The following is an 18,924-nucleotide window of genomic DNA, read 5'->3' on the forward strand; positions in this document are numbered from 1 at the left end:
GATTCTGACAGATTTGTCATGAACTTGCCTCCTTTTACTCTTTCACACTGCTTCAAAAGCCTGTATCTAATGCACTAGTTAATATTTAAATCTTTACTATTCTGAAATAATTATTGATGATTTGGATGTGCCATTTCTTAATTTTCCAATCAACTTTAACTTCTTCACGAACATACTTGCTAGTTTTGAATAGTAAGTATCAACATATTTACCATACTATTTTTCCCTTAAGAGTATAGTAACAGTAATAGTTCAGCGAATAAGTACTGATTAATGCTACTTTAAACATGTAATCTGAAATCATATTGTGTGGCACTGTATGATAATGTACTGGACCACAAGGTCAGTTTGAACCACAAGGTTGGGGTTCAAACTCACCAGCCACCCCTCAGAAACCCTATACAGGGTTGCTATGAGTCAGGACCAACTCAATGGCACTTAACAACAACAACAAATAATAATTTAATATAAAAATCATTAAAAACTTGAATTGTATGGAAACCACCTAAATGCCCACCAATGGAGGAATGAATAGACAAACTATGGTACATATACACAATGAAATACTATGCAATGTCAAAGAATAATGATGAATCTTCTGAACACCTTATAACATGGATGAACTTAGATGGTATTATGCTGAGTGAAATACATCACAAAGGGACAAATATTGCATGAGATGACTATTATAAAAAGTCAACAATAGGTTTTTACACAGACAGAAGAAAAACATTCTTTGAAGGTTACAAAGGTGGGAGAGGAAGGAAAGGTTAATCACTAACTACAGGGTAGACATTATTATCTTAGGGGATATATGATAAGGAGGTCAGCAAAAACTGGTGAAGGCAAGGAAGACACAAGAGGTGTATAACAGTTAAAGACAACAGAGTAAAGTACTAAGCAACCCTGTAATAGACATGCAAGCTGAACAGGTGTGAGAAGGAGAATGGGACTGTACTCATGAATATATATAGGTTTGGCAGAGGATTTTTCTACATATGTGCTTACATATGCTGTAAAGATATCCATGAATATAGTAAAGCATACAGTGAGCAAAGTTATGAAGCTTCTTAGCCAAAACCAAACACCATGAACAAATGAGTCACTGGGCTTAGGGGTCAGGTCCATAGTCTTAATGGACCGACCTCAAGGACAGTTGGCATAAAATTATCCACAAAGACAATGTTTTACATCCTACTTTGGTGAGTTGTGACTGGGATCTTAAGAGCTTGTGAGTAGCCATCTAGGGTAAAACTATTGGTTTCTTCTTGTCTGGAGCAAAGAAGAGTGAAGAAAATCAAGACACAAGGACAATTAGTCCAAAGAACTAATGAACTAAGTAAACACCAGCTTCCATAACTCTGGACCAGAACTATATGGTGCTCCACTACCAATTCCAATTGCTCTGAAAAGGATCACAATAGAAGGTTCTACGCAGAATGGAGGAAAATGTGGAACAAGACTCAAAATTATAAGAAAGACCAGGATTACTGGATCTATAGAGACTGGTAGGATACCCAAGAAAATGGCCCTTAGATACTTTCAAGTCAAACTGTGCTCAACTTTCAGCCAAACAATAGCCTGGCCTATAAGGTGATCAATAACACCAGGGAGATATACTTTCCTTAGAACAATCAACTGTGTGCAATCAAAAGGGCAGTGTTTGCCCAGTAAAGATCAAAATGCAGGAAGGGAGAGGAAAGGACCAGTGGAAATGATAATCACAGAGAGGAAGTAGGATAAGTGATGCCACATTACAGGCATTACAATCAATGACATGAAACAAAATGTGTATGAAATGTCGAATTAAAAATGAATTTGCTCTGTAAATTTTCACCCAAATAACACTAAAAAGTAGAATAATAGTAATAAACAAAAACTTGAATACAGAAACTTTTTGATTCACGGTGAGACTGCAGAACTATAAATAATATATATAAAAGTAACATATATAAAAGTAACATAAGAAGTAAATATAGAAACTTCTGAAATAGATAAATTAATAGGTGATTGTTTTCATTAATAATATATTTATTTCTTTTAGGATGTTCCAAAAGTACTTTCCTTTGGAACTTCGATTCCCATGGATTATCTCTTGACAAAGAAGGAATACTTAAAACTAATGATACAAGGCACACAAAAATTTGGAGTCATCAACATTAAAGATAAGTTTGATAGGAAGATAAAGCATCTGCAATATTATACATTGCATCATTGAAAATCAGTCATTTAAAAAACAATATTCAGGACTTCCAGTATGGTATAACTGGAATACATTATAATTAAATTAGAATCAGTTAACTATAATAGCCTTACCTTGACATAATCATAAATGCATCTTTGTAAAGTAGCCACTGCCTCCAGAGCAAATGTATTAAAGGTGAGTTTAATTAATTTGTTTAAAGGTGCACTTATGAACCATACACAGTTTAAATTTTTGTCATATCTTCCATTTGAATCAGAATCAGGAGACACGAAGGTATAATTTGAACCTGTCAGATAACCTCCACATCCTTGCTGAGGTCCTGTGTTAAAACAAAGACACATTACTGTACTGACACAACAGGATATGTTTTAATTTTACATATAGGGATTTAGGAAGAATAGAATTTATATTTGCACTTTTATGAACATTAACAGATCCCTCTCTAAGCTTCAATGGGCGTATTATGCATGTATTTTTTTCACTTGGTTTGGCTTCGTCATTACTTACTCCCCACGTCTTTCTCCAACACTTCTGCTGCCTCAATCTCACTCACACAATTGCATAGAAGAGTGGGTAACACGATTTGTTTCTATATTCATTTTTAGAACTGCTCATGTGATTTATTAAAGCTTTTTTTTTTATCCTTGAAACGTTCAGTTTTATAGAAAGTATTTTGCATAATAAAGCAGTTGGAATATATGAACGTGTCTATTTTTATGAACACTATCAGATTGAAAAATGAATTTATGAAGAGTTTACCCAACACCCCAAGAAAACCGGCTCCGAAGAGCATTTTTATTTAAGTAGAAAGAACCTGAGAGGCATTTAATACTGAAGCCCAGATCATATTAAACCATACTCTACTTGATTTTTTTCTTTTCAAAAAGGAGAAACTATGGGAGAACTTTGTTAGAGGAAAAAGCCTACCAAATTTGAAAGTGAAAACTTACAGTTTGACTTATAAAACTATAAAATTGTAAAGGAGTGATGGGAGATATTCTAAAGATGATTAAATGCTGTACTATGAATAAGAAATGGAATAAACTCCTCAGCACATAGGATTTAGTTTTGTCCAGTCCTGGTGTGGCCCTATGGGTTAATGCGCTAGACTGCAACTGCAAGGTTGCTGGTTCAAGCTCACCAGTCGCTCCTTGGAAACCCTCTAGAGGGTCGCTATGGGTCGGAACCAACTCAAAGGCACTTAAAAACAACAAGTCCATAGCCTAAGCAGATGTCTCAGAAGAGCACAAAAGGACAAAAACTTATTATTGACAATTTAGAAAGAAACAGTGAGGATGACTGAAACCCAAAATAGCTCCAGTAGGAAAAGAGTTTAAATAGGTCCTAAGGCAATGTTCAAAGAGAACAGCTACAAATTTCTATACAAATATAGACCATGACTACTAGTTCCAAAGATAAATTTCACAGGCATTGACCTTCCATCTACTTGTCTGATTTTATATATCTTAGCAATAAAATAATTGCTGTCAACATTAGGGGGCACTAAACCTTTGTAGTTGGATCTAGGCAGGAAATGTAAACAATGGCAGCCGAGCTCAACTAGGCTTACAGATCTAATGTGCATTAAATATGCAGCGTGGTTTCAGCATAGGTGCATTAGTTAGTAGAGTTTGTTGTCCAGAGCTTCTAAATCAGAGTATTTGCACAGCACATAAGAATATTTGCACCGTCAAGCATTTTCTGGAGTTGAAATGCTTCCAAAAGCCCAGTCTCTGATATATTCATAAATAGTATCTAAGACAAACTCTTTATTGGGAACTTTGAGCATTACACACTGCTGCATCACATAATGCAAATTATTTTGCTCATAGAAACAGACCTGAAAACTGAATAATTTGAATCTGCGTAGTTTTTGTTCCAGTGTGAACAGATTGTTAAATCAGGAAACCACTTATGTTTATTAAAATTCATAGTCGAGAAAAACAATGACTTAGGGTATAAATGAATTGATAAATTAACTTGTTTGTCCAATATTTTTTCTAATATTCAAGGAACTATCATTAGTGTTGAAATGGGAAAAAAAAGAATCAGGTAGTCTGTTAGCAGTGACAAGACATAGGTAAATGATGATGTTGATGATACAATATGATGTCATAAATGATAATTACACAATATAGGACCTAAAAAGATACAGGAAATGTCCTACGAAATGCACAAGGAGGGGAAATTACTTTAGTTGATGAGGCTTTACAAATGGGGTTAGTGGTAGCAATTCTAGACTGAAAGAATTTCATAACCAAAGATAAATGGATGGGGATTTACATTATGTGTGGGGAAGGACATTGCTATTTGAGAAAACAACATGTCACTCAAAGAAGAATAATGGGAATTAAGACTGGAAAAATAAGGTGGAAACATCCACTCAGGAGTATCAATTACCCTATTATAGAATTTGGTCTTATCCAATATTCTGTGGTTACTGGTTAATTGGCGAGCTGGTGTGGCGCTGTACGATCAACACTGGACTGTTAATCGAAAGGTCAATGGCTCAGACCCACCAGCCACTCCTTAAAAACCCTATACAGGATCACTGAGTTGGAATCAACTAGATGGTACTTAACAACAAGAAGCACACTAGTATAAATACACAAATAACTTGTTGTATTTATAAAACTATAATAGAGCACATGCTTAATTCATAAAAGCTATACAATCTGCTTTCCATATCTGTGGGTTTTGCATCTGCGGATTCAACCAACTGCAAATGGAAGATACTGAGGAGGGGAGAGCAATTAAGTGGTCAGAGCAATCCCTCAAAGTCTAAGTTGTTAAGTGCTGTTGAGTTGGTTCCAATGCATAGCGACCCCATATAGGGTTTCCGAGGACCGGTTGGTGGGTTTGAATCACCGACCTAGCGGTCCAGTGCATTATTCTGCAGCTCTACAGCAGGACTCCCAGAGGCTAAGAGGAAGTATGAAGTGCTATTTACAGAACATTACAGAGCATTTATACTAAATTAAAGATTATAAGTAATCTGGTTGGAGGTGGTTGTGTGCCACCAAGTCAGTTCAGACTCCTAAGGACCCTGTATAAAGGTTTCCGAGGCCATAAATCTTTATGGGAGCAGAAAACCTTATTTTTGTCTCTTGGAACAACTGGTAGAGTCAAACTGCTGACCTTGCAGTTAGCAGCCCAGATCATAATCCACTCCATTACCAGGGCTCCTTTGTAAGTAATATAGAGAAAATGTTTAATATTTAGGAGGCTGTGCATAAATTACATGTAATTATTATGCGATTTTTTTATAAGGGAGTGGAACATCCTTGGATTGGGTTATCCTCAGGGGTCCTGGAATCAATTCCCCAAGGATATTCCAGGATGACTGTAAATGGAAAGCTAATGGTATCATTAGATAGATAATCCTGGTCAGAACTTTCAAATAATTGAAATAAGTATATTCTATGAACAAGTGAGTGTTCATGTGGTGCGGCAAAGGGCTGTAATTGCTCTAATTCCCCACTTAACAGTTCAAACATTGCACAATTGTTCAGTGCCTCTCCTTTTTCTACATCAAAATGGACATGCAAACACCTGTGTCATCAAGAAAATATAAATATGTATATTAACAAAAGCAGAGTTTTTTGATGTGTTGGTTTTTGTTTTTTTTTGCTAAAAAAGTGCTATTGTTGTATTACCATTTCTGCATTTCATTAGTAGCAGATATAACAGGAAAAATAAGGGATAATGCTGTCATTATGAAATAAATAACTTTCATAAATGAGAAAATGATATATGTATATTTAATATATTAATATTACATTTTTGTTGGTGGTGAAAGTCATATTAACCTTGGTATGCTGTTGAGCGTTATAAATCCATCATCTTGCTGGTTACTGCACATTTTTCTACCAAGCAGACACTTCCCATCCATCAGCACTTACTTTACGAGTCAGGTGGTGTCAGAAGTTTTATCTTTACAGCCACCCTCTAATGACATTCCCTGTGCCTGAGAACGAATGTCACTCTAACCTTCTTCTCTAAGTTGAAGAAAACTTCATACAAAGGAGCTCTTTCTTTAGAGAAAGATTAGGTTTTGGCTAAAGAAATAGTAGAAATATAAATCCATAAAAAGAATCAAGTCTGGGTCCAGAACTGCTTAATTAAAAATCAGCAAATGAATCCTAAATTATTTCCCTTCCATTTACTAAATGTTAAGAGTGGAACTCAAGCCAGGGTAAATATGATAAAGTAAGAAATAGTTACATTATCTCACAGAAAGCATCCTGAAGGTTTTAGTGGAGTAAGATAAATTGCTTTCAGCATTGACATTTTTGTGGCTGACATTATGTGTAGCTGACATTATTGAGGTCTTCCGGATAGTGTCTCCATCAGTCCCTGGACGAACACTACTTGGGCAGGTGGTGGACAGCTAGTCATACTTACAGATAAAGATCGGCATTCTCCTGTATCCCAGAAAGCCATCTGTGGCTCTAGGCTGTTGTGGAAGGAAACAGCAGAGAAGCACAGGAAACACAGGAAGCAGAACATGAAGACATTAAAGACAAAGCCTACAGAAAATGGAGTGCAGCAAGATTGCTTCATTTCAACCACACAGGGACACATGTGCTACATCTTCCTAATCCTTTGTTTGAATAAACATTACTGTGATTTTCAAAGCTGCAGTATGCAATTGCTCCAAAGCAGTGAATTCATTTAAAATATTGAACTACGTTTCAGATGAACCTGTTTTGCCTTTGTCTCTACAAGTAAAAATTACTTATTATTCTACTCCCACCAAGACATGGCCATCTGTTTCCCTAATCATTACAGCCTAGGAAACCCTATGGGACAGTTCTACTGAGTCATGGGTTGCAAGTGATGAATCAGAATAGACTTGATGGTAATCAGCAACAACAGCTCAAATGTAGATAATATTTTGGGTGGATTATGAGCTGGGCTGCTAACCACAAGGCACCTTGACTCTGTCAGTTGCTCCATGTGAGAAAGACAAGGCTTTCTGCTCCCTTAAAGATTTATAGACTTGGAAACTCTATACAGGTTGCTATGAGTTAGAACCAACTAGACAGCATACACCCACCATCTGTGCCATGCAAGAGGAAAGTATGAATGGTTTTCCTGATGTAAATATTTTTCAGGAACTTCTCTTAATCCAGTTCACTTTAGATATGTGAAGTGCCGTTGACTCAGTTCCGACCCATAGCAACCCTGTATAGTGTTTCCGAGGAGCAGCTGGTGAGCTTGAACTGCCAACCTTGCAGTTCCAACGGCTTTGCAGTCTGGTGCATTTACCCACAGCGCCACACCAGCACTCCTTGTTGTTGTTAGGTGCCTTCAAATCAGCTCCGACTCATCGTGCCCATATGCATGACAGAATGTAATACTGCCCAGTCCTCCGCATTTCTCACAATTGTTGCTACTCTTGAACCCACTGCTTTTGCCGCTGTGCCAAAACATCTCATTGCAAGTTTTCCTCTTTTTCACTGACCCTCCTCTTTTACTAGGCATGCCGTCCTTTTCCAGAGACTGGTCCCTCCAGATAACATGTCCAAAGTATAAGAGACAATGTCTTGTCATCCTGGCTCCTAAGAAGCACTCTGGCTGTACTTCTAACACAGACTTGTTCTTCTGGCAGTCCATGGTACCTTCAATACTCTCCAATACCACAGTTTAAACCCTTCAATTCTTTTATGGTCTTCCTTATTCACTGTTCAACTTTCACATGCATATGAGGCTATTGAAAATACCATGGCTTGAATCAAGTGCACATTAGTCCTCAAACTGACATCTTTGCTCTTGATCAATTTAAAGACGTCTTGTGAAGCAGTTTTGTCTAAAGCAATATGTTGTTTGATTTCTTGGCTGCAGCTTGAGTGTTGATTGTAGAACCAAGCAAAATGAAGTCTCTGACAACGTCAATGTTTTCTCCTTTAATGTGATGCTATTTATTAGTCCAGTTGTGAGGATTTGTTTTCTTTACATTGAGGTGCAACCTATACTGGAGGCTGTGGTCTTTGATCTTCATCAATAAGTATTTTAAGTCCTTTCACTTTCAGCAAGTAAGGTTAGATCATGTGCATATCACAGGTTGTTAATGGCTTTCCTTTCATCCTAACTTAAAATGTGTTTTAGTCAGGTAATATTAGGGAAGCATAAACTATTTTTTAAAAAATGATTCACTTAAAAACAGATAATTTCATCAGCAAAGTAGTTGTTCTTATAAAGTACTTTTGAGTCGATTTTGACTCATAGCAATTCTGTAGAGGGTTTCCAAGGCTATAAATCTTTATGGGAGCAGAAAGCCTCATCTTTCTCCCACAGAACAGCTGGTAGTTTCGAACTGCCGACCTTGAGGTTAGCAGCCCGACTCATAACCACTAAGCTACCAGAGCTCCTTAAGTAGTAGCTATAGGGCGTAGACCAACAGTAATGAAAGGAGCTCTGGTAGCGTAGTGGTTATGAGCCAGGCTGTCAACCTCAAGGTCAGCAGTTTGAAACTACCAGCGGTTCCATGGGAGAAAAATGAGGCATTCTGCTCCAGTAAAGATTTGTTGTTGTTGTTGTTATGTGCCGTGGAGTTGGTTCCGACTCATAGCGACCCTGTGCAGGGTTTCCAAAGCTGTAAATCTTTACGGGAGCACCCTCGGAAACCCTGTGCAGGGTCACAATGAGTCAGAACTGACTCCATGGTACTTAACAACAACAACAATATAGTATTTAAAGAACTTAAGGAGAATATTATTGCTAATCTTTTAATTTATTTTGAATTATGTAAGTATTGCTAAAAACAACTTATGTATGCATAATTATTTGCAGGGCATTTCAGGAAAACCATTCTCACAAACTTTGAAATTAAGAAAAATGATTTATCAAGAAAAATGACATGATTATATCAGCGAGTGCATAAAAAATATTTTGCAGAATCTGACATACAGTCTTGCTAATATCTCTTAGCAAACTAGGAATAATAGAAAGGAATTTCTTCAACTTGATATAGCGTATCTATAAAAATCATATAGCTAACATCATACTTAATTGAGAAGAACTAAATGCTTTTCCCCTAACTGCAGAAGTAAGGCAAGAAAATTTGCTTTCACCAATCTTATACAATGGAAAATATTACCGATGCAAACAGCAAAAAATAAAAATCACATAGACCGGTATGGCAGAAATAAAACTGAAGATGACATGTTTACCTATGTAGAAAATTCCAGGGAATCTATACCAAATCTCCAAAAACTAAAAAGTAAGTTCAGAAATATCTCAGGTTATAAGAACAAGACACAAAAATAATAACATTTCTCTATGTGGTGCTGTAAGGAGCTCTGGTAGTGTAGTGGTTACGAATCGGGCTGCAAACCTTTAGGTCAGCGGTTCAAAAATACCAGCCGCTCTGCGGTAGAAAGATGAGGCTTTCTATTCCTGTAAAGATTTACACCCTCGGAAACCCTGTACAAGGTCGCTATGGGTCGGAACTGACTCGACGGCACTTAACAACAAAATGTGGTGCTGTGGGTTAATGCACTGGACTTCAAAGTTGGTTTCAATCACAAGGTTGGCGGTTCAAGCTCACTAGCCACTCCTTGGTAACCCTATACAGGGTCACTATAGGTCTGGTTGGAAGGCACTCATAATGCGACTGAGAAGAGCTGCCTCCTCAAAATAGAGTTCCTCATGATGACGTGAATAGAGTAAAGCCTATGGGAGTGAAGCCCCCAAGAACTTCATTTGCTGGTGCACAACTTAAAATGAAGAGAAACAACTGTAAATATCCATTAATAATCGGAACATGGAATGTATGAAGTATGAATCTAGGAAAATTGGAAATCATCAAAAATGAAATGGAACACATAAACTTTGATAACTTAGGCATTAGTAAGCTGAAATGGACTGGTATTGGCCATTTTGAATCTGACAACCACAGGGTTTACTATGCTGGGAATGACAGATTGTACAGGAATGGTGTTGCATTCATTGTCAAAAAGAACATACCCAGATCAGTCATGAGGTACAACACTGTATATGATAGGATAATATCCATGCACCTATAGGGAAGACAAGTTAATACCTATATTCAAATTTACACACCAAACACTAAACCCACTAAGGATGACATAGAAGAATTCTACCAATTTCTTCTATCTGAAATTGATCAAACATGCAATCAAGATGTATTGATCATTACTGGTGATTGGAATGCAAAAGGTGGGAGCAAAGAGGAAGGCTTAGTAGTTGGAAAATACAGCTTTGGTGATAGAAATGATGCTGGAGATCGTATGATAGAATTCTGTCAAATCAATGATTTATTCATTTCAAATAGCTTCTTTAGACAGCATAAGAGATGATTATACACAAGGACCTCACCAGATGTAATACACAGAAATCAAATTGACTACAACTGCAGAAAGAGACGATGGGAAAGTTCCATAACATCAGTCAAAACAAGGCCAGGGGCAGACTGTGGAACAGACCATCAAATGCTCATAAACAAATTCAAACTGAAGATGAAGAAAATGATGAAGAAAGTCCAAGAGAGCCAAAATATGACCTTGAATATATCCCACTTAAATTTAGAGATCATCTGAAGAACACATTTGATGCATTAAACACTAAAGATCGAAAGCCAGTAGAGATGTGGGATGACATCAAGAACATCATACAGGAAGAAAGCAAAAAGTCACTAAGAAGACAAGAATGAAGGAAAAGATCAAAATGGTTGTCAGAAGAGACACTGAAACTACTCTCCAGAATAGAGATGCTAAAGCAAATGGAAGAAATGAGGAGGTCCAAGAGCTGAACAGAAAAATTCAAAGGTCAGCTCGAGAAGACAAAGTTAAATATTACAATGAAATATGCAAAGATCTGGAGTCAGAAAACCAAAAGGGAAGAACACGCTCAGCATTTCTCAAGCAGGGGGAACTGAAGAAAAACTTCAAGCCTCAAATTATATGAAGGATTCTCTGGGCAAATTTTTGAATGATGCAGAAAGCATCAAAAGAAGATGGAAGGAATACACAGAGTCACTGTACCAAAAGGAAATGGTCGATTCTCAACTGTTTCAAGAGGTATCATATGATCAAGAGCCAATGATACTGAAGGAAGAAGTCCAAGGTTCATTGAAGGAATTGGCAAAGAAAAAGTCACCAGGAATTGATGGAATAAAAATTGAAATCTTTCAAGAAAGTGAAGCAGCACAGGAGGCACTCACTCACCTATCGATGCCAAGAAATTTGGAAGACAACTATCTGGCCGACTGAGTGGAAGAGATCCATATTTGTGCCCATTCCAAAGAGAGGTGGCCCAAGGGAATGCAGAAATCATCAGACAATATCTTTGATATCCCATGCTAGTAAAGTTTTATTAAAGGTAATACAGAAATGGCTGCAAGCATACAGTGACAGAGAACTTCTAGAGGTTCAAGCTGGATTCAGAAGAGGATGTAGAATGAGCGATATCATCGCTGACATCAGGTGGATCTTGGCTGAAAGCAGAAGATACCAGAAAAATGTTTACCTGTGCTTGACTGACTACGCAAACATCTTCAATTGTGTGGATTATGACAAGCTTTGGACAACATTACAAAGTATGAATATTCTTGAACACTTAATTGTGCTCATGAGAAATCTGTACATGGACCAAGAGGCAGTTGTTCAAACAGAACATGGGAACACTGAATGGTTGAAAATTAAGAAAGGTGTGAGACTGGGTTGTATTCTTTCACCATACTTATTGAACCTGTATGCTGAACAAATAATAAGAGAAGCTGGGTTATAGTAAGAAAAACTTGGCATCAGGGTTGGAGGAAGACTCAGTAACAACCTGTGATATGCAAATGATACAACCTTGTTCCTTAAAGTGAAGAGAACTTGAAATACTTACTGATAAAGATCAAAGACCACAGCCTTTGGTATGGATTGCATCTCATTGTAAAGAAAACAAAAATCCTCACCACCGAACCAACAAAAAACATTCTTATCAACAGAGAAAAGATTGAAGTTGTCAAGGATTCATTCTTCTTGCATCAACTATCAACACTCAGAGAAGCAACAGTCAGGAAGTCAAAAGCCGTACTACATCAGGAAAATCTGCAGCATAAAAACCTTTTTAAAGTACTGAAGAGCAAAGATGTCAGCTTGAGGACTAAGGTGTGCCTGACCCAAGCTATGGTATTTTCAATAACTTTATACTCATACGAAAGCTGGACAGTGAATAAGGAAGAACATAGAAGAACTGATGCTTTTGAGTTATGGTGTTGGAGGAGAATATTGAAAGTGCCATGGACTGCCAAATGAACCAAGAGATCCATTTTGGAAGAAGTGCAGCCAGAGTACTCCTTAGAGTCCAAGATGGCCAAACTTCATCTCTCATACTTTGGACATATTGTCAGGAGGGACCAGTCGCTGGAGAAGGATATCATGTTTGGTAAGGTGGAGGGTCAGAGAAAAAGAAGAAGATACCCAGCGAGATGGATTGGCAAAGTGGCAACATCAATGGGCTCAAGTGTCTCAACAATTGTAGGGTTAGCCATGGACCGGGCAGTGTTTTGTTCTGTTGTGCATAGGGTTGCTATGAGTCCCTACCGACTCAATGACACCTAACAACAACAATAGGTCAGAACTGACTCAACTGCACTTAACACCAACAACATATTAACAGTAAACATGTAGAATTGAAATGAAAAACTTTAAACCCTTTACAATCCCTCCAAAGAAAAGAAAACATTTAGGTATATACTTAGTCTGTATATATACAGAATCTATGTTTGAAAACTATTAAATGAATGAATTCTAAGATTCTTTAAATAAGTGAAGAGACATGCCATATTCATGAATTATGTCCTCCTAAGGAGCTCTGGTAGCGTAGTGGTTACGAATCGGGCTGCGAACCTTAAGGCCAACAGTTCGAAACTACCAGCCGCTCCGCGGGAGAAAGATGAGGTGTTCTGCTCCCGTAAAGATTTACAGCCTCGGAAACCCTGTACAGGGTCGCTATGGGTCAGAACCGACTCGACGGCACTTAACAACAACAACAACAACAAGGAGCTCTGGTAGCATAGTGGTTATGAATCGGGCTGCGAACCTTAAGGTCAACGGTTCGAAACTACCAGCCACTTTGTGGGAGAAAGATGAGGCTTTCTACTCCCGTAAAGATTTATACCCTCAGAAACCCTGTACAGGGTCACTATGGGTCGGAACCGACTCGACGGCACTTAACAACAACAATAATTAATGTATGGGGTCTAGGTGTGGTGCTGTAGGATAAGCACTCGACCACAAGGTGAGTTTGAACTGCAAGGCTGGTGGGTCAGAACTGACTCGATGGCACTTAACAACAACTTCAATTAATGTTTACATTTAATGTAATTCTATCAAAACTCCAGCAAGTTTTTGTGTACACCTAGTGTGATGCTGTAGGATATGGACTTCTAAACAAAAGGTTGCCAGTTCAAACACACCAGCCATTTCTCGGAAACCCTATGCAGGGTCAAGATGAGTGAGAACCAACTCAAAGACACTTAACAACAACAACAAGACCAGCTTATTCTAAAATTATATGCAAAGGCACAGGTGCTCAAATAGCTAAAACAATCTTTACAAATAAATATAACATAAGAAGAATCGCTCCACGTCTCCATATGATATTAACCATTTATTGCCATAGTAGTATAGTGAACAAGCTGACCTGCTAACCGCAAGTTCAGCAGGTCCAATATACCAGCCCCTTCAAGGGAGAAAGACAAGACTTCCTGCCCCATAAAGTATATAACCTTGGAAACCCTATTCAGGGTCGCTATGAGTTGGAACTGACTCCATGGCACACAACTACCACTAACACCAGTAGAATCAATTTGGACCCATAGTGACCCTGTAAGACAGAGTAGAACTGCTCCATAGGGTTTCTGAGTTTTCTAATCTTTACAGAAGCAGATTGTCTCATCTTTCTTCTTCTAAGGAGTGCATGGTGGATTCCAACCACCAGCCTGTGGATTAGCAGCCCAATGCATAACCCACTGTGCTGTGAAATCTCAGTTCCCATGATGGTATGACTTACTATATAGTCACAGTCTTTGAGACAGTGTAAGATTGGTAGAGGAACAGATGCATAAATCAATGGAACAGAATAGAGAGCCCAGAAATAAACTCACATAATATGCCCAGTTAATTTTTACAAATATGCAAAAGCAACTCAACGATGAAAGGATAATTACATCACAAATGGTGCTGGAGCAACTGAATGCTCATAGGCAAAGAGATTTAACAACAAACTAAACCTCAGACCCTCAACAAAAACTTGCTGAAAATAGATAAAAAACTGAAATGAAAAATGTAAAACAAGAACATTTTATAAGAAGACAACAAAAATCTTTGAAACCTAGAGATAGACAAAGTGTTCTTAGATTTGATACTAAAAAGTATGGTGCAGAAAAGGAAAAACTGATAAATTAGACTTCATCAAAGTTAAAAAATTTTCACTTGTGAAAGTATCTGTTATAAGGATACTGAAAAGACAAGCTACGGCTGAGAAAAACAAAATATGTGCCAATAACATATTCTAAAAAAACTTCTATTAAGAATATAGGAAGGCTGGTGGTGCTGTGGGTTAGGCATTAGGCTTCTAACTGTAAGGTTGGCAGTTCAAACCCACCAGCCACTCCTTGGAAGAAAACTTAGGCTGTCTGCTCCTATAAAGATTTGTTGTTGTTGTTGTTGTTGTTAGGTGCCATCGAGTCGGTACCATCTCATAGAGACCTTATACACAGCAGAACGATAATGCCAACTAATGTCCAATCATGGGCCAACCTCACTACTGTTGCCATGCTTGAGTCCATATTGAAAATACCATGGCTTGGTATTTTCAATAACCATATCTTGGTATAAAGATTTACAGTCTCATAAAACTTACCCAGAGTCACATGGAGTCCAAATTGTTTCAATGGAAGGGAGCTTGGTTTGCAAATTTAAAAATACTTAAATGGCTATAAAAACTCAACAGCTATACTGTTTCAAGAGACAGAAGAGTGCTGGCCAAATGACTAGAAGAGATGCATATTTGTGCCCAAACAAAACAAAAAACAACAACAAAATGGTGATCCAACAGAATGTGGAAGTTATCAAACAATATCATTCATATCACACACAAAATTTTGCTAAAGATAATCCAAAAATAGTTGTAGTGCTTTACAACTGTCAGAAATTCAAACTAGATTCAGACGAGAACATGAAATAAGGAATATAATTGCTATTGTCATTATGGATCTTGACTGATAGGAGAGAATACCAGAAATAGTTGACAATGGTCTCATGTGAAAGCTGTATAGTAAATATAGAAGACCAAAGAATAATTATGCATTTGAGTTGTGGTGTTGGTGAGAATGTTGAGTGTGCCATGGACTGCCAGAAGAACAAATGATCTGTCCTGAAGAAAGTACAACCAGAATACTCCTTAGAAGTGAGGATGGTGAGACTTTATCTCATGGACTTTGGTCATATTATCAGTAGGGACCAATCATTAGAGAAGAACACCATTCTTGGTTAAGTAGAGGATCAGAAAGAGACTCTCAACAAGATGTACTGTCATAGTGAATGCAACAATGTGCTGTGTTCATTGCCCCGCTATTGTATTTTGCCTTTCCCTTAACCCAAATTAATACATACAGGGTCACTATGAGTTGAAACCCATTCAACAGCACTTAACAGCAACACCATTCCTGATGTGGTGCTCTAGGATAAGTATTGGACTGCTAACTGCACGGCTGGAAGTTCAAACCCACCAGGTGCTCCTCGGGAATCCTACACAGGATCACTATGAGTAGGAACCGACTAGACAGCACTTAACAACAACAATTATCTAGTTGGTGTTGTGGGTTAGGCACTGGACTGCTAATCACAAAGTCAATGGTTCAAACACACCAGTAGCTCCATAGGAGAAAGATGAGGCTGTCTGCTCCCATAAAGATTTACAGTCTCAGAAATCCTATTATAGAATTGCTATGAGCCAGTATGGCGTTTCAGGATAATGTACTAGACCAAAAGGTCAGTTGGAACTGCAAGGCACTTAACAACAACAACATGAGTCAGAATCAACTGTGTGACAGTTGATATTATCTAGTTAGATTTCCCTTCCCTCCCTCCCTTGTTGTTGTTATTGTTAAATGCTATTGAGTCAGTTCAGATGCATAGAAACCTTGTATAGTGATTCTGAGGAGTGGTTGGTAGGTTTGAACTGTCAACCTTGTGGTTCAAATCGACCTTGTAGTGTGGTGCTTATCCTGCAGCACTACACCAGGACTCCTTTGTATATTGATTGTTCTGTGAAAAAGAACTTATCAGATTGAATTTATAATTATTTGCTGAGTCCTCCTCTTATTGTCTGTGAGCTTTTCAAGGATAGGGACTGTGTTGGATTCATCTTCGTGTCCCGTATCACCATACGTTACTGGTGCATACTGCTGAATAGCAACAAAGGCATAAATGGAAAATATACGGAGTTCTTATTGGACTGAGCATTACTATCTAGTCTGTGTTTATAAGGTAATTCTTTCAAATAAAGATATTTAATTTGTAAGCTGTTCTATAGTATAAACACCCTATTTATATGTGCATTTATATGTATGTATGCCTATAAATGTATATATCCACTGAGTGTTTTACAGATGAGGTTTTGGTCCTATATATTAACCTATTTTTAAGAGCTAATTTGGTTGACTGTAAAGAAACAGCAGTCAGTAATAAAAATCTTAAACCAGAAGATTTAAAACACTGCCTAAGGGAGTAGTTTTCTAGTGGGAAAGTGCTTGTCTAGCTAAAAATTGCAGTGATAAATGATGCTTGTTCTGTTACTTAAGAAGATTTAATCTTTGAATATTAGATTTCTGAAAATTTACTACATATTTCTATAAATTGACTGAGTTATAAAGTCCAGAATACATTAATGTGCATCAACAGTATTTAAAAGAATATGATTCTATTTACTCAACATTGACAACTGCAAAATAGAAAATTATTTAAAAAATGAAAATTTTAGACAAAGTAGGATCAATAATAATTTACTATTTAGTAATTATGAAATAGGTTATAATATAAAAGATAAAAAGCCAATACTCCAATGGCTTATAAAAATAATTTAAGCAAACATATGGAAATGGATTTGTGCTATTGATGATGTATTAAGTTGTGCATGAAATTATTGTTATTTTAACCTATATTAATCTGGTGGACGTATTACATCATGGAGATTGGGATTTCATTCCCAGTTGCTGCTCAAGACTTTCTATGTGAACTTGGCAAATCAATTTCTTTGTGACTTCTCCAGTTTGTAAGCTGGAGTAAAATGAATTAATACCAAATCAGGGTTACGTCATAAAAATAAACATACACATTTCGTTACTTTGTTAGGAACCTGTGATAAGGGATTTTGTGAAATTGAAGGTCATGATTTAGAACTAGCGATGTTTTGTTAGAGACTTTCATTATTAATATAATTCAGTACAGTTATACTGTGCATAAACATGCTAATTCTTTGCCATTATGCCTTCAAGACAGATGCATCATTTCTCAACACCAGACATATAATGAGTTTCTATTGCATAAGTATATGCAATAAGAATATGTGTTGTTTAATTGCTATGTGCCGTCAAATTGGTTCTGATTCACAGTGACCCTGCATAGGGTTTCTGAGGCTTTAAATCTTTGAGAAAGTAGAAAGCCTCATGTTTCTCCCATGGAGAAGCTGATGGGCTTGGACCACTCACCTTATGGTTTGAAGTCCAGTGCGTATCCTGTGGAGCCACCGCACGCTTAAGAATATATGCAGGGGCTTCAACAGAGTTTGTGGAAAAATGGAAGGAAAAGCTAACAGAATTTTCCCATGACTTTTTTGAAGCCCTCTTACATAAATATCTGTGTGCTGTTGATTCTGATTCATAGAGTTTCTATATGACAGGGAAGAACTGCCCCATAGGATTTTTGTTAGGTTGTTGTTACTTGGGAAAAAGATGAGGTTGTCTGCTTCCATAAAGATTTACCCCAAAGGACACTTCTATTCTGTTCTATCGGGTCATCTGGGTTGGAATTGAATCAATAGCAATGATTTATTTTTATGAGAGCAGATCACTAGGTCTTTTCTCCCAGGAATCTGCTGAGTGGACTTGAACCACCACCAACCTTTCAGTTCACAGTTGAGCTCTTAACCGTTGCACCAGTAACACTTCATATATATTCATACATACATGTACCTTTCTACCTCTGTTTCTTTCTTCTTCTCTCTTTCCCTTCCTCTTGCCCTCCTCACCTACCTCCTTCCCTGCCTTCCTTCCTTTTGGAATAGAATAAGGATTGGAAACACAGTTACTATTATGCATGGACTGGTGTGGTGCTGTGGGCTAATGAACTGCACTGTGAAGTCTATTAGAACTGCAAGATCGGTAGTTCAAGCTCACCAGTCACTCCTTGGAAACCCTATACAGGGTCGCTATGGGTCAGAATTGACTTGATGACATTTAACAACAACAACAGGTACAGGTAAGACACTGACAAATGAGAAGACAAAGGTGAGATAAAGTACTTCTACTCCAAACAGAAAGGAGAGAAAAAATTTATTTTATAGAAAGTCCCAAGACTCCCTTTTCATCATTGTGTTATTTTTCTTGCTTATCAAAGAAGCAATAGAGTTATTAAGAAAAGCATAACTTTAGGAGACAGGCATACTTTTACTCTTTTTTTTTTTTTTTTTAATGTTTT

At 37.4% G+C, this 18,924-nt stretch overlaps 1 protein-coding gene across 1 annotated transcript in view; it reads right to left on the reverse strand.

Moving 5' to 3' along the window:
- The window catches only part of CUBN (cubilin (intrinsic factor-cobalamin receptor)), a 384,343-nt gene that overhangs the window by 30,013 nt on the left and 335,406 nt on the right, over positions 1–18,924 (reverse strand). Inside the window, exon 60 of the mRNA XM_006872611.1 lies at positions 2,317–2,525. Within this exon, the coding sequence (XP_006872673.1) occupies positions 2,317–2,525 (209 nt within the window). The remainder of the gene's footprint in view (positions 1–2,316; positions 2,526–18,924) is intronic.

Source organism: Chrysochloris asiatica, unplaced genomic scaffold (genome assembly GCF_000296735.1).
Source record: "Chrysochloris asiatica unplaced genomic scaffold, ChrAsi1.0 scaffold00206, whole genome shotgun sequence".
In the NCBI taxonomy this organism is placed as follows: domain Eukaryota; kingdom Metazoa; phylum Chordata; class Mammalia; order Afrosoricida; family Chrysochloridae; genus Chrysochloris; species Chrysochloris asiatica.